Source organism: Rhinopithecus bieti, unplaced genomic scaffold (assembly GCF_001698545.2).
Source record: "Rhinopithecus bieti isolate Rb0 unplaced genomic scaffold, ASM169854v2 scaffold_34310, whole genome shotgun sequence".
Classification (NCBI taxonomy): domain Eukaryota; kingdom Metazoa; phylum Chordata; class Mammalia; order Primates; family Cercopithecidae; genus Rhinopithecus; species Rhinopithecus bieti.
In genome coordinates this window covers 1347792-1363645 of record NW_016814622.1, presented here as the reverse complement: position 1 = coordinate 1363645, position 15854 = coordinate 1347792, and the positions used below count along the sequence as shown (strand labels likewise).

The window sequence follows — 15854 nt, the reverse complement described above, 5'->3', positions numbered from 1 at the left end:
AGGAGGAGGAGGAGGGAGGGAGGGAGGGGTCTGGGTTCCATGCCGCGCCTCCCGCGCAGGTGACCTTGGCCGAGCAGGTGCGTTAAGGTACTGGGCCCGGGCCCCTGGGCGCTCAGGACTCAGTCCCCCTCGAGACGTGAGGTGGGGGCAGGGCTCCCTGGCGCCTCTGCCCGACGCCCCTCGGGAGCTGGAGCTCCTTGTTTTCTCACTCCTCCGTCGCTGAGATTCTACCAGGGCTGGTGACGCAGAAGCTTCTCCGGGGGCAGGGCTCCTACCCCCACTGTCGGGGGCGGGCGGGGCTGTCCTGGCGGTCCCTGACCCTACCTCACCTCAGACCACAGCACGTGATGGCAGCTGGGGTTCTCCTGCTCACTGTGAGGCATCTCGGTCCCCGCCTGCCCCGTGTTGGGCGGAGTCTTGGCAGCAGCCCCTGCTCCAGGGCAGGGTTGGGAGCAGCACCTCGGGGACTTGGGAAGTTCCTTTGGTCTGGGGACGGCCTGGGGCTTTTTTCTGGATATGCCCTGAGACCAGCCCTCCCGCAGGCACAATGACAATAAGACCTTCCTGGTATGGGTCAACGAGGAGGACCACCTGCGGGTCATCTCCATGCAGAAGGGGGGCAACATGAAGGAGGTGTTCACCCGCTTCTGCACCGGCCTCACCCAGGTGCCAGGGACGGGGCAGGCCCAGACCCCAGGGCTCCAGCAGGGATGTGGGTGCCCCATCAGTCCCCCTGGGGGATTTCTGGGACTTGGGAGTCTCAGGGCCTGTGGGGGTCTCAGGCAGCCCTTCTCCCTCATACCCTTTTCTCGTCTGCAGATTGAAACTCTCTTCAAGTCTAAGAACTATGAGTTCATGTGGAACCCTCACCTGGGCTACATCCTCACCTGCCCATCCAACCTGGGCACAGGGCTGCGGGCAGGAGTGCACATCAAGCTGCCCCACCTGGGCAAGCATGAGAAGTTCTCGGAGGTGCTTAAGCGGCTACGACTTCAGAAGCGAGGCACAGGTGAGCAGGGCAGGTGTTGCGGGCTTCCTGTTGGCCTTTGGGCAGCCCTGTTTCCTCCGCCCTGACCTGCTGTCTCCCCAGGCGGTGTGGACACGGCTGCAGTGGGCGGGGTCTTCGACGTCTCCAACGCTGACCGCCTGGGCTTCTCGGAAGTGGAGCTGGTGCAGATGGTGGTGGACGGAGTGAAGCTGCTCATCGAGATGGAGCAGCGGCTGGAGCAGGGCCAGGCCATCGACGACCTCATGCCTGCTCAGAAGTGAAGCCCGGCCCACACCCGACACCAGCCCTGCTGCTTCCTAACTTATTGCCTGGGCAGTGCCCACCATGCACCCCTGATGTTCGCCACCTGGCGAGCCCTTAGCCTTGCTGTAGAGACTTCCGTCACCCTTGGTAGAGTTTATTTTTTTGATGGCTAAGATACTGCTGATGCTGAAATAAACTAGGGTTTTGGCCTGCCTGCCTCTGAGTGGTGCCTCTCCTTTCCCGGGGGGAGGGGAAGGGCAGCAGCCAGGCCCCAGGAGTCTGAGTCCTGGGCCTGCCGTGGGCCTTGCCTTCCATGAGAAGGGACAGAAGCCAGCAGGTGGCCACTCTGTTCTGCCTCTCCCACCTAGTCCATGGGCCCCTTTCCTCATGTCTATTGGGCTGTGCAGGCAGGAACACTGGGGAGAACAAGGGAGGAGCTCCAGGCCTGAGCATCTGAGGGCATTCAGGCCTGGGTGTGGAGCCTAGCACGTTGCTCGGGCTCATCCTGCAGGGTGGGGGAGGTAGGGATAGTGGAGGTTGGGGGTTGAGCTCAGAAACTTGAGAGCTTTCTGGTCCCTCCAACTGGGTTCCTTCTCCAGTCTTCCAAGCTGCAACATTATCAGATCCAGGCATCTCCCTACCTCCCTCCTTCCTACCCCGCCAACACCTACTCTCTTATCTTCTCTTCCCTCCCAGCCTCAGCCTTCAGGCTGAACAGCCCCCAGCCCCACTGGCCCACGGGCTCAGCCCTCAGGACCCTCTACCAGCCCTGGGGAACCACTGGTTCCCCCTTCACTGGCAGCCACTTCGGGGGCCTCTGGGTGTCCAGCCCCTTGGCCTCAAGGTGGGACCACAAGGTAGGCAGAAGGGGGGTTGGGGCTGTTTAGAGCTTGGTCTCCCTGGTCCCCCATGCAAACTCTCCCCAACCCCCTGCAACTCACCCTAGTTGCCAGTTGCTGCTGTCCCTGCCCAGCCTCTGGCTCAGGGCTCCTACCATGGTTGGGCACCCTGAGGGGCTCAGCCAGCTCAGGGAGTGGAGGTGGACGGGTGAGGCAGCCGGGTGCTAGGAATCCTGCTCCCCACCTTCCTCCAGCTCCTAAGCTCCAAGGACGCAGCCTGTGCTGCCACCTGCTGGTCAGGGCCGCCTCCGCCCCACCCCTGGGGATCAGGGTTTGGGGCAGGCCTCATCCTGCATCTCCACACTCACTGCGTCCCTGGACACTAAGAGTTGCGGATCACTGGGCTCTCACCTCCTTGGGACACAAGGGGATTGTCAACCTAGACACTGGGGTCCAGGAGCAGCAGTGGGGTACATCCCCAAATCTGCTGCTGGGCTCGGCATGTGGGGGGAGGGCCCTAAGGGCAGGGTTGAAGTGTCCACCTCCCTAAGTGAACACCTGGTAGGCTAGAGACATAGGGGGCAGGTCCCCTGGTGCAGAAGGCTGGGGGGACTTCTGCATCCATTCTTTGGACCCTAGACTGGTCCCTCCCTGGCTGACCAGCCTGGGCACAGGGGCCAGTTTCTGGCTTAGCCTTTTGGCAGGAAGGCCCAGGCCAGGCCAGGCCAAGCTGTACAGTCTGGAGTCTCGGGAGAAGGGCTAGGATGTGAGCACAGGAAGTGAACCCTCCAGAAAGGGGAGGCCGAGGGCAGTGAGGAAGCGGTGCAGACCCAGTGGGGACCTGGCCAGCAAAGCCCCACCACCAGGGGACCTTGTCATTGCTGCCCTCTTCCTGTTCAATAGCTGCTCCAGCTGGCTCAGTCCCCCTCACCACGGCTTGGGCAGAGCCCGCCCGACTATCGCTGGGGTGGCGTGGGCCCCACTGTGCGGTGAACACAGGGCTGAGGGCATGGCTGGGCAGGACTGTCACTTCTTGTGTTTCAATGCTCCCCTTTTCCCATGTGGACTCTCAGAGTGGGGCGCTCCTAGAACCACCAGTGGACAAACAAGCAGAACCCCTAATCATCCCGTGCAGGCCTCTCAATGCACTGTCTGGGAAGGCCGAGAGGGCTGGGCCTGGCTCAGAACAACTTCTGAGGCAGTAAAACTCTGAAGGCCTTGGGGGGGCCTTGGCTGGCCTCTGGAGCCCACAGGGCCTGGACCTCCAACTCTCTGGGGCCCACTCTCCTTCCTGTGCCTCACATATTTTATCTTTTTTTTTTTGAGACGGAGTCTCGCTCTGTCACCCAGGCTGGAGTGCAGTGGCCGGATCTCAGCTCACTGCAAGCTCCGCCTCCCGGGTTTACGCCATTCTCCTGCCTCAGCCTCCCAAGTAGCTGGGACTACAGGCGCCCGCCAACTCGCCCGGTTAGTTTTTTGTATTTTTTAGTAGAGACGGGTTTCACCGTATTAGCCAGGATGGTCTCGATCTGCTGACCTCGTGATCCGCCCGCCTCAGCCTCCCAAAGTGCTGGGATTCCAGGCTTGTGCCACCGCACCCAGCCAACACATATTTTATCTTGCTGCATTAACTCTTTTGGGGACCAGGCAGGGCCTAATATACACTCCCCTCAGTAGGGGAGCGACAATGCTGTCTGCCTGTGCTACTAGTTCCACGAAACCTCCAACCACAGTCTAGACAGCCTTCCTTTTCCTCGGACTCCGGAGACTTTAATGGGCAATTCTCCTTGAAAGCACTGTCAAACATGGGCAGCAAAGGACAGTACCTAGGGGTGGCAAGGATGCAGCAAGACATCCTGGGTGTTGGAGACATCTCCCTGCAGGGCAGTCTGGTTGCACCAAGCCCCACCTCAGCTATCCCTCCTGTCCACTCAGGGACTTCCCAGCTAGGGAATGAGTCCACAGCGGGGTTTCCACAGTGGCACTCCAGACACTGGGGCCGGATGACTCTGGTGGGGGCCGTCCTGTGCACTGCAGGACGTCCAGCAGCAGCCCTGGCCTCCAACCGCTGCATGCCAGTAGTCCTCGCTTCCCCAACTTATGACAATCAAAAGTCTAGACATTGACAAATGCCCCTTGGGGGGCAAAACAGCCCCCCTTCTTCAAGTCCCGTTGCCCTACAGAAATAGAAGTGATACAATCACTGAGAACAGGGAAACTGAAGGGCTTGCTGACACTGAAGAGTTGGCTGCAGCCCCACCCCTCCTCTGGGGTCCTGTGCAGACAGGGACGACACTGTTGAGGAATCTAGTGAGGTGGTGACATGCTGAGGAAAGCTCAGGCGCAGAAGCAGGTTATAAAACAGCTTGTGCTCTGAGAACCCACACAGAGTATGTATGGAAAAAGCCCAAAGAACAGTAGTCACTGTGGGTGGTGGGGTAACAGGTGATTTCCTTCTTTATACTTTATTTTCCAAATTTTCTACAGGGCACATGTATCACTTATATAAGCCAAAATAATTTTTTAAATGGTGTTTTGTAAAAAATGCTGTCATGTGTTCCAGTCTGTAGAAGCCCACCGAAGCAGCAGGATTCTACCACTACCACAGCCTGAGGCCTCTCACAGACAGGGAAACTCAGGCTCAGAGAGGAAGAAAGAACCGGCCCAGTGTCGCCCAGCTCCAACCCTGGGCTCTTTTCACTGCTTTTTTTTTGAGACCGAGTTTCGCTCTTGTTGCCCAGGCTGGAGTGCAATGGCGCGATCTTGGCTCACTGCAACCTCCGCTTACCAGATTCAAGTGATTCTCCTACCTCAGCCTCCTGAGTAGCTGAGATTACAGGCATGCACCACCACGCCCGGCTAATTTTTTTGTATTTTTAGTAGAGACGGGGGTTTCTCCATGTTGGTCAGGCTGGTCTCGAACTCCCGACCTCAAGTGATCTGCTCGCCTTGGCCTCCCAAAGTGCTGGAATTACAGGCGTGAACCACCACGCCTGGCTCACTGCTCTTTAAAGAACATTCTAGCCTCCCACAGTTGGGACCTGCTTGTCTTAGCAGTGGCTTAAAAGGCTGCACTTGCCCGACAGGCTGCTGCTTCTGCATTTCTATTTCGAGCCAGCAGGCACTTCCTAAAGCCTCCCAGAGCACCCTTAGGGGGCTGCACATTGGACCCACGTGGATGTGAAGTTAATCTCCTTTCCCACAGGTAAAAAGAAAACAGTAATTTGATTGGCAAGAAGTCTTCTGGCTGTGAGGTTTCCACTGAGCAGATGACAGCATTTCAGCTTAGAAAAGTGAGGCTTTTTTGGCACTGCTGAGAAGGCTGAGGCTTTTTATTTTTATTTTTTGAGATGGAGTTTTGGTCTCATTGCCCAGGCTGGAGTGCAATGGCACGATCTTGGCTCACGGAAACCTTCGTCTCCTGGGTTCAAGAGATTCTCCTGCCTCAGCCTCCAGAGTAGCTGGGATTACAGGCATGTGCCACCACGCCCGGCTAATTTTGTATTTTTAGTAGAGATGGGGTTTCTCCATGCTGGTCAGGCTGGTCTCAAACTCCTGACCTCAGGTGATCCGCCCATCTCGGCCTCCCAAAGTGCTGGGATTACAGATGTAAGCCACCACGCCCGGCCAGGCTGAGGTTTTTTACACGCGTACTTGTCAGTCTGGCTAGAGGCTTTCTGCACTGACCTTTTTTTTTGAGGCGGGGTTTCACTCTGTCACCCAGGCTGCAGTGCAGTTGTGCGATTCCCTGCTCACTCAAGCCTTGACCTCCCTGGGCTCAGGTGATCCTCCCATCTCAGTCTCCCAAGTAGCTGTGTGACTACAGGCACGTGCCATCACACCTGGCTAATTTTTTTCTATTTTTTTTTCTTTGTAGAGTCGGAGTTTTGCCATGTTGCCCAGGCTGGACTCAAACTCCTGGGCTCAAGCCATTCACCTACCTCAGTCTTCCAAAGTGCTGGGATTACAGGTGTGAGCCACTGTGCCCAACTGGTTGGACTCTTTCCACCTTTTTCCCCAAATCCAACTTTGTATTGTTTTGCTTGGGTTCAGAAGTCCTGATTTTCACACCCTTTTCAGGGCTGGGGATTTACCAAAATTCAAGGCTTAACAAAATTAACTTCAAGGCCCCCAAAAGATAAAAGTGCTGCTGCCAGTGGGGCCTGTCTCTGATTCACCTTCATGGCATGGATGCTGGTGGTCCCCTAGCAGTCATTTTCTCCTCTGCTTGAGTGACAACACCCTGGTTTCCAGCCTGCACGCGGCTGGCCTGGCTGTGGGAGCCCATTTCCAAGACTCCCATGCAGCCAGGGGTGGCCAGGTGTCAAGGTGCTCCAGCAGCCACCCAGGTTGTGAGGACAAGGCCGTCCTTGGCACTGTGGGGTGAAACGCCTGCGTGTGTGCAGCCTGGCACCAACTCCTGAGGTGCTGGCACCATTCCTGCTGTGGTGATGGGGCTGCGACCCTGTTCTACCCCATTCATGAACCTCATGCAGTGTGGGGCTTGGCTTGGAATCCTGCTGGGCTTGCAGAGGAATTGGCCCAGTGGTTCCAGTTACTCCATACCCACTTGCACTCAGGACTGCACCAACTCCTCCAGATGCGCTTGTTGCCTGTTTGCCTAACCTGGGGCAGGGCTCCCTCCTGCACGTCTGCTCTCTGCTTCCCACAATCACTGGAATGCCCTCTGGGAGGACTGCCCTGCCCGCCCCAGGCCTCCTTTCCAGAGGGCCTCCTTCTGCATCCCCGTTTCCCTTGGGCTCTGTCCTCATCTCTTCCCCATTAGAGGACTGCTCAGTTGGTGAGCATTCTCTCTTGAGAATGCAGCCTGCCTCCAGGGCAGGGCTTAGGTCTTCCTTCATTGCTCTCATTCCACCTATACTCAGCTGCATCCATTACTGGTGTATGTGGTCTGTGTTAACACACATCAAAGCTATTTCAGAAATATACAACTTACAGCAAAAAGACAGAACTTCCATTAAAATTAAAATTAAAATGAAAAGTCTAGTTCTGTCAATACCTTTGACCCATCAACTATCCAACATATTAAAAGGCACTTCAAATGTGTTACACTCTCAAAAGGAAAATAAATATGGCAATCAACTCAACCAAAACAAAAAAAAAAAGGAAGAAGAAAAGAGAAACAATAAAGGCAGTGCTATTCATCTGTACCCAAAATTGTTCCTTTAAAATTTATTACTTTTTATTTTTTTTTTGAGATAGGGTCTTGAAGTCATCCAGGCTGGAATGCAGTGGCAGGATCACAGGTCACTGTAGCCTCAATCTCCTGGGCTCAAGTGATCCTCCCTCCTCAGCCTCCCCAGTAGCTGGGACCACAAGAGCCTATCTCCACGTCTGGCTAATTAAAACAATTTTTTTGTAGAGACGGCGGTCTCACCATGTTACTCGCCCAGGCTGGTCTTGAACTCCTGGACTAAGCGATCCTCTTGCCTTGGCCTCCCAAAGTGCTGGTATTACAGGTGTGAACCACTATGTCTGGCCCCAAAACTGCTGTGCTTCTGAGGGACCCCCGTGCTGCAGCCCCCATCCAAGTCACAGCAGCAGCGCCTACCTGGGGGACAAAGCGCTGTGGCAGAGGGGCCAGAAGTCTGGCCTCACTCTTGCTTGAGGTCAGAAAGGAGCATGGTGCTTGTTTTCCTCTGTTCTCCTGGCCTTGACACAGGATAACATGACTACTTTGTCAGCAAAGTTCCAGTGTTTTGGTGAAATTAATGAAATATACAGGTGGAGTATCACAAATTCAAACATCTGAAATCTAAACTACTCCACAATCCGAACCCGAGTGCTGATGTAATGCTAAAAGGGAATGCTCGCACGTGCACTTCGGAGTTCAGATTTTCAACTTTGGGATGCTTAACCAGTAGGTATAATATAAATATTCCAAAATCTGAAAAAACCCTAAACCCAAAACACATGCGGGTGGTCCCAAGCATTTCAGATAAGGCATTCCTGAACCAGGAAATGCAAGCCAGCAGAATGTACCCTATGTACTTAGTGGTGTCAGTACAAAAGGACACATAGCATCGCCATTCTGGGGAGCAGCAACACCCACCCAAGGCGACAGGCTGAGGACATGTCCGAGCAGCATGGGACAAGCTTGCTGGAGCCCTCTAGAGTCCAAAGAATGGAGGTAGCAGAGGAGTGGGCAATGGATTAGGGTGGAGAGCACGAGAACCACATGGCCCAGAAACAGCCAAGCTGTGTGCTAACGAGCAGCAGACAGCCTATAGCCGGGGAGTGACTGGCAGGGCAGAGCTTGCAAGTGCACAGGTGCATTTGGGAAGGGGTGGAGTGGAGGGTGGTCGCAGGTTGGAAATGGTCTCTGAGGCACCATCTACCCAGGGACTTCTGGTGCCACATTAATGAACATGACTACATATGCTCCTACTTCCCAGCTGACTTCCATGCAAAACATAACTGCTTTGAGAATGTGCTCACGCCTACCCACGCCTGCTGGCAGCTCCCTCCTGAGAGGAGGGTGAGGCGAGTCAGAGCAGGCCTTGCTCTGGAAGGAGCCAGCACAGGCAGTCTCATGCCAGGCTCTCTGGCGTCGCTAGGCTCTGGCTGTCTGGTGCAGTATTAGTCTGCTTTGGTCTGGCAGCAGCACAACCCTGCCCAGAGCTTGCTAGGTCACTCCCTAATGAAGTACTGAGGAATGAACGCCCCTTCACAGAAGTGCAGTGTCTCAGTGTCTGAGACATAACATGTTGGGCTGGTGACAAGAGTGAGCCTGCCCAGGAGTTGGCGGCCCAGCCGCTGCCCCCGCGCCTGAGTCGGAGATGAGCCAGGCCCCTGGCGCCTGCCTCTGCACGTGCCACTCCTCTCTCCCACTGAGCAGACTCGGTGCGCTGCCTCCTCTACTCGCCTCCCCTGCACCCAGGCCCGGCTCCCTTGGGCCAGGGCCCTGGTCTTCCTGAATGCAGCATCAGCCTGTCCTAGTATCACACCAGTGCCCCTTGCCTCCCTGTGCGATGAGCTGGTCGAGGCCAGTAGGTCTTACCTTGCTTATTTTTGTATCTCCAAGGGTCAGCACAGAGGAGCTTCTCCTACCTTAACCCTCAAAATATGGCTGCAATGAATGAACACATGAACCAATGACTGATGAGAAGTCTTCCTGTTTTGTTCTAGAACACCTGAAAATAACTGGGGCAGCTTAACCTGGAGAAGCAAGAATTTAGGGAGGAGGCAGGGTGTGGTGGTGGGCGCCTGTAATCCCAGATACTTGGGAGGCTGAGGCAGGAGAATCGCTTGAGCCCTGGAGGCGGAGCTTGCAGTGAGCCAAGATTGCAGAAGAATCGCTTGAACCTGGGAGGCAGAGGTTGCAGTGAGCCAAGATCGCGCAACAGCACTCCAGCCTGGGCAACAGAGTGAGACTCTTAAAAAAAAAAAAAGAAGAATTCAGGGAGGAAACACACTTTTAATCTTCAAATACTTGAGTCTTTTTTTTTTTTTCTGAGACAGAGTCTCACTCTGTTGCCCAGGCTAGAGTGCAGTGACGTGGTCTCAGCATGTGCCACCACACCCGGCTAATTTTTGTATTTTTAGTAGAGACGGGGTTTCACTATGTTGGCCAAGCTGGTCTTGAACTCCTGACCTCGTGATCTGCCCACCTCGGCCTCCCAAAGTGCTGGGATTACAGGCGTGAGCCACTGTGCCTGGCCTTGTTTTTGTTTTTGAGACGGAGTCTTGCTCTGTCGTCCAGGCTAGAGTCCAGTGGCGAGGTCTCAGCTCACTCCAACCTCTACCTCCCAGGTTCAAGTGATTCTCCTGCCTCAGCCTCTCAAGTAGCTGGAATTACAGGCACTGCCACTATGTCTGGCTAATTATTATTATTTTTTGTATTTTTAGCAGAGACAGGGTTTCACCAGGTTGGCTAGGCTGGTCTCGAATTCCTGACCTCAAGTGATCCTCCTGCCTCAGCCTCCCAAAGTGCTGGGATTACAGGTATGAGCTGCCGTGCCTGGCCACTGAGTCTTGAATAGTTAAAGCTCCCAAGAGCAGGCGACTGCCAGGGTGGTTGGTGAGGAGGCCCATGTGCATGTGGAGCAGCAGAAGCAGCCGAACTCTCCCCACAGGTCCTGGGGGCGGACTGTGAGCGTCCCGGCACTGCAGGTGCTTGCAGACGCAGGAGAGGCACAGGATGAGCCACTGGAGCCTTCACTCCTGCTTGAGAGATGGGTTCTAGAATGCTGCTTTAAAATAACTTAGAGGTGGGTTAAGTGGGTGGAATGTAGACAGATCAGGAAATTGCAGAAGGTACTGGCTGGGGGAAAGAGCCCCCTCAGAGATGAAGATGAGTTGAGTTTTTTCTCTGTTCAGTGACCGCGCCCCCTGCCACTGCTCCAGTGAAGCCCTCGGTTTGTCAACCCACTTGGTCAGAAGACATTTCACCACAGCCAGAAACCAGGTATGAATGAATACCCAGGGAGCCGGAAACGCAAATAAGAACCTCAGAACTTATAGGCAATCAGCCCCATCACTCTAACAACTACAAAAAACCAAAATAAATCAACAAAGCTTACTGAACCAAAGCCGATGGCAACAAAGAACGCCTGCAGTGGCCCCCAGTTTCCCCTGGCTCCAACCTCAGGACCAGCTTTCCTTCTTCTGCGAGAGACCCATTCAGGCCCTGTAATGACCTGGACTCCACTCAGAGGGTCTCGCCTCGGCCTGGTGCTAGGACTGCTGATGCCTACACGACTGCCCCCCTCCCCACTAAACCCCAGCTCACATGCTGCCACCAAGCGGCAGGCTGCTATTCTTTCCTAGGGCTGAAATCCAAACACTGCCTGGGCTGTGTGACTCTCTAGTGCAGATGCAGATTAGGGTGGTAAGCCAAAGGGTTTAACTTCCAGTTCCACAGCCGATGGTAAATGTCATCTCCACGCAGGGTCATCTACTTCATGTCCATAGCACCCACCACCACAATGTGCATGGTCTGTCCCTGACCCAAGCTGAATGATGGACATCACCTGTGTAAGCATTTTGGTGAAGGGAAAAGCTCACTGGGTGCCAGTCCCATTCCTTCCATCCTCTGGGCCTCAGTCTTCTCTGTCAAACCGGCAAGACTCAAAGGGCTCCTGGAGACCAAACAGGCCAGGCTATAAACCAAAACATGACCCCAGAGCAGACACCTATCTCATCCTTGGGCCATCCGGGGCAGGGGCAGCTGGGGGGACCTAAGTGACACTTTTGACTACAAGCTACTGAAAATGTCTTGCACTTGGCTATGTGTCTCCTGCTTCCTATCATTTTTTTTTTTTTTTGAGACGGAGTCTCGCTCAGTCGCCCAGGCTGGAGTGCAGTGGCGCGATCCCGGCTCACTGCAAGCTCCGCCTCCCGGGTTCACGCCATTCTCCTGCCTCAGCCTCCCAAGCAGCTGGGACTATAAGCGCTCGCCGCCACACCCGGCTAATTTTTTTGCATTTTTAGTAGAGACGGGGTTTCAGCGTGTTAGCCAGGATGGTCTAGATCTCCTGACCTTGTGATCCGCCCGTCTCGGCCTCCCAAACTGCTGGGATTACAGGCTTGAGCCACCGCGCCTGGCCATTTTTTTTTTAACACTAATTTTGAACTCACAGTGCCTTCGCCAAGCACTATTCTAGGTACTTGGAATAGAAAAAGGAAAAGGACGAAGATCGCTGCCCCATGGGGCTCACATTCTAGTAAGTGTGGGGAGAGTAGACACAAAGGGCAACATAACTGTGTAACCGATGCTGATGCTGGTGTGACGGGAAGATGGTGAAAGGAGAAAGACCAGAGTCCAGAACTCTCCATCTTAGAAATGGGAAAAATTTCCTTACCAAGTCTCTACTCGACCAGCAGTGTTCTCTCCTGAGGGCCAGGGAGAACGCCGTTCAAGGACTTTACTGCACTGGCGAAGCCAGGAGAGGGAGGAAGATAAGAGGGTTAGTGTGTTCGATTTTTTTTTTTTTTGAGACAGGGTCTGGCTCTGCCACCTAGGCTTGAGTGCAGTGGTGCCATCTTGGCTCACTGCAACCTCCGCCTCCTGGGTTCAAGCTCTTCTCCTGCCTTAGCCTCCCGAGTATCTGGGACTCCAGGTGCATGCCACCACGCCCAGCTGATTTTTGTATTTTTAGTAGAGATGGGGTTTTGCCATGTTGGCCAGGCTGGTCTTAAACTACTGACCTCAAGTGATCCACCCACCTCAGCCTCCCAAAATGCTGGGATTACAGGCGTGAGCCACTGTGCCCAGGCTTTAATGGAACTTTCCAAGGAACCATTCTAAAACAGTTACTGGGGCTGGGTGTGGTGGCTCACACCTGTAATCCCAGTACTTTGGGAGGCTGAGGTAGGAGGATTGCTTGATCCCAGGAATTCAAACCATCCTAGGCAACAGAGCAAGACCCTGTCTGTACAAAAAATAAAATTAGCTGGGCGTAGCTGTCTGTATGAAAAATAAAATTAGCTGGGCACAAGCCTGTGGTCCCAGCTACTCAGGAGGTTGCGGCAGGAGAATCACTTGAGCCCACGAGGCTGAGGCTGCACTGGGCTGTGACTGCGTCACTGTACTTCAGTCTGGGTGATGGAGTGAAACCCTGTCTCAAAAACAAAAACAAAACAAACCCAAGACAAACAAGACCCTATCTGTACGAAAAATAAAATCAGCTAGGCATAGTGGCACAAACCTGTGGTCCCAGCTACTCAGAAGACTGAGGTGGGAGGATCACTTGAGCCCAGAAGGTCGAGGCTGCACTAAGCTGGGACTGCGCCACTGTACTTCAGTCTAGGTGACAAAACGAAACGCTGTCTCAAAAACAAAACGAAACAAAACAAACCCAAGACAAACAAAACAAACAAAAATAGCTGTTGTACTGTTTTCTTTCTCCTCGACTGACAAGGACACTGAGTTCCTTCCACTCGTCATGGGGGCGTCACCCCAGGACTCCCTGTGCACTGTTAGAACACCTCTAAGGCACCATCTTCACTTCACTCCCTTGAAGAGCAACAATTTCTCCCATCTAAAGGGCCCCTGAGCTGCGTGGCAAATCAGCAATGAAAGAAACAAAAAACCCACAACAGAAATGTAAGGTTTGAACTCCACAAGCTCTTTCTCATTTTGATGCCCCTCTGAGACAGACTGGAAGGGACAGTGCATGGGAAACACCCCTCTTCTGCTCCTGCTCTGCTTGGTTGCCACACCCATGGAAGGGGCAACTGCTCTGCAGACCTGAAGGTCAGCACAAAGGTTGCTTACTGGGTAGGGCTGCCTGGCATGGCTTCCACAGTAACTGTAATTTATTCACAGGCACATGTATGGAGGTTTTTCTCCTAAATATCATTATTCTAAGTATCATTATGGGTGCGGTGGCTCATGCCTGTAATCCCAGCACTTTGGGAGGCTGAGGTGGGCGGACCACCTGAGGTCGGGAGTTCGAGACCAGCCTGACCACAATGAAGAAACCCCGTCTCTACTAAAAATACAAAATTAGCCGGGCGTGGTGGCGCATGCCTGTACTCCCAGCTATTTGGGAGGCTGAGGCAGGAGAATCGCCTGAACCCGGAAGGCGGAGGTTGCGGTGAGCCGAGACTGCGCCACTGCACTCCAGCCTGGGCAACAAGAGCGAAACTCCATCTCAAAAAAAAAATCATTTTTGTCTACGCTTTTGGAGAAGCATATGCTGTGAAAATGATCACAGTCGGCCTCCTAAAAGCCAGTCATGTTTCCAACAGTTTTCTGCATGGGCCTTCACTTTCAGAAATGCAAAGGTGGCCTGAGAGCCAGGCACCTCACTTACTTGTAGGAATATGGTTTTGGTTCCTCTAATGAGATTGATCTAGAAGAGAGGGAAGTCGGCACTCACCGAAGAGGAACCCCACTGTCAGGATTAGGACAATGCTCTGCTTGGCAGGTAAATAAAACCAGTAGCACAGCCCCACAATGTGCCTCACCTCACTTCTGAGAGATTTCTGGGTAGTCGATGAGGAAAAAATGCAGTCTCTCATGATGTTCAATGGTCACAGAAATTTCCTTTTCAAAATTCATCGTATGCATAATAAAAATGTCACATTCTGAGAATGGAGAATCTACAGAAAGGACCTGGAACCTTAGTGATGAATGAGTTTTCACATTTTAACCTTGGTAAATGGAATACTACCTATGTTGCCATTAAAATCAAGCCAAGATCAAATAGTAACATAGCCTTATAAATATAACCCACTTGGATAACTTTCTGTGGATGAATATTAGTCTCAGACACACATTCCTTATTTGACCAAGTAACGCATTGAAATGCAGCCACAGCTTATAACAAGTGAGCCCCTCAAGAAAATATGAGCATAGAGTGGTCACTGCATCAAGGCATTCAGGAAACTCATTTCTCTTACAGGAATTTAACTTCTTTTTTTTTTTTTTTTTTTTTTTTTTTTTTTTTTTTTTTTTTTTTTTTTTTTTGAGACAGAGTCTCCGCCTCTGTCGCCCAGGCTGGAGTGGGCAAGTGGCCCGGATCTCAGCTCACTGCAACTCTGCTCCTGGTTCACGCCCATTCTCCTGGCCTCAGCCTCCTGAGTAGCTGGACTACAGGCGCCCCCACCACCACTGCCCGGCCTAATTTTTTTGTATTTTTAGTAGAGACAGGGTTTCACTGTGGTCTCGATCTCCTGACCTTGTGATACCGCCCGCCTCGCCTCCCAAAGTGCTGGGATTACAGGCGTGACCACCGCGCCGGCAGGAATATTAACTCTAGTACTCAGTTTGTCCTTTGAGAATGCAAAAAAAAATGGGAAACAATTCCAAAATCAGTCCAGGCCACAAAGACAAGGAAGAGGAAGGATCCACGGTGGCCCAGCCTCTGCTTGGCAGGGCTCTTCTCTGCTCTACCTCTGCAGAAATGATGCCACAGGAACCTGCTGTGATGAGTGTTTTCTGGGGTATGGAATTTTGTTTGTTGTTTTTTGAGATGAAGTGTTTGCTCCTGTCGCCTAAGGTTGAGTGTAATGGCACGATCGTCGGCTTACTGCACCTTCGCCTCTGGGTTCAGCGATTTCTCCCCTGTCCCTGCCTCCTGAGTAGCTGGGATTACGCAGGCGTGCGCCACAGGCCTGGCTAATTTTTTTTTTTTTTTTTTTGAGAGACGAGTCTTGCCCCCTGCCGTCCAGGCTGGAGTGCAGTGGCCGGGCTCTCAGCTCAACTGCAAGCCCGCCTCCCGGGTTCACGCCATTCTCCTGTCTCAGCCTCCCGAGTAGCTGGGATACAGGCGCCCGCCTCGTCGCCCGCTGTTTTTTTTTGTATTTTTTAGTAAGACGGGGTTTCACCGTATTAGCCGCAGGATGGTCTCGATCTTCTGACCTCGTGATCCGCCCGTCTCGGCCTCCCAAAGTGCTGGATTCAGGCTTGAGCCACGCGGCCCGGCCCATGCCTGGCTAATTTTTAAAAATATTTTTGTAGAGACGGGGTTTCACCATGTTGGCCAGGCTGGTCTCAAACTCCTGACCTCAGGTGATCCACCTGCCTCGGCCTCCCAAAGTGCTGGGATTACAGGCGTGAGCCACCACGCCCGGCCTTGGGGTAGGAAGCCAGTTTCATAGTCATGAACTTCATAGAACAGCTCAGAAGCATCTACCCAGAGGAGGAAGTAATTTACAGCAGAACATCTTCTCCTTGGTTTACTGCTCAGAAGAGACAGCGACAGACAGTGACAGCTAAGGGGGAGAGAAGTCTGTGTGGAGATCTCCTTAAAGAGGCTCATGTGTGCAGAGAGACATCCCAATTCTCTTGTCCG

The 15854-nt window shown here is 53.3% G+C and overlaps 1 protein-coding gene and 1 pseudogene across 1 annotated transcript; one reads left to right on the top strand and one right to left on the bottom strand.

Moving 5' to 3' along the window:
• Positions 1–6: 6 nt before the first annotated feature.
• On the top strand, positions 7–1468 carry CKB (creatine kinase B). Its single transcript, XM_017851501.1, has 3 exons — positions 7–666; positions 820–1009; positions 1091–1468. The coding sequence occupies exons 1-3, from the start codon at positions 607–609 to the stop codon at positions 1267–1269; spliced, it is 429 nt and encodes a 142-aa protein (XP_017706990.1). The 5' UTR covers positions 7–606; the 3' UTR covers positions 1270–1468.
• A 6594-nt stretch (positions 1469–8062) lies between these two features.
• Positions 8063–14119, bottom strand: LOC108514956 (uncharacterized; annotated as a pseudogene).
• Between the last annotated feature and the right edge of the window lie 1735 nt (positions 14120–15854).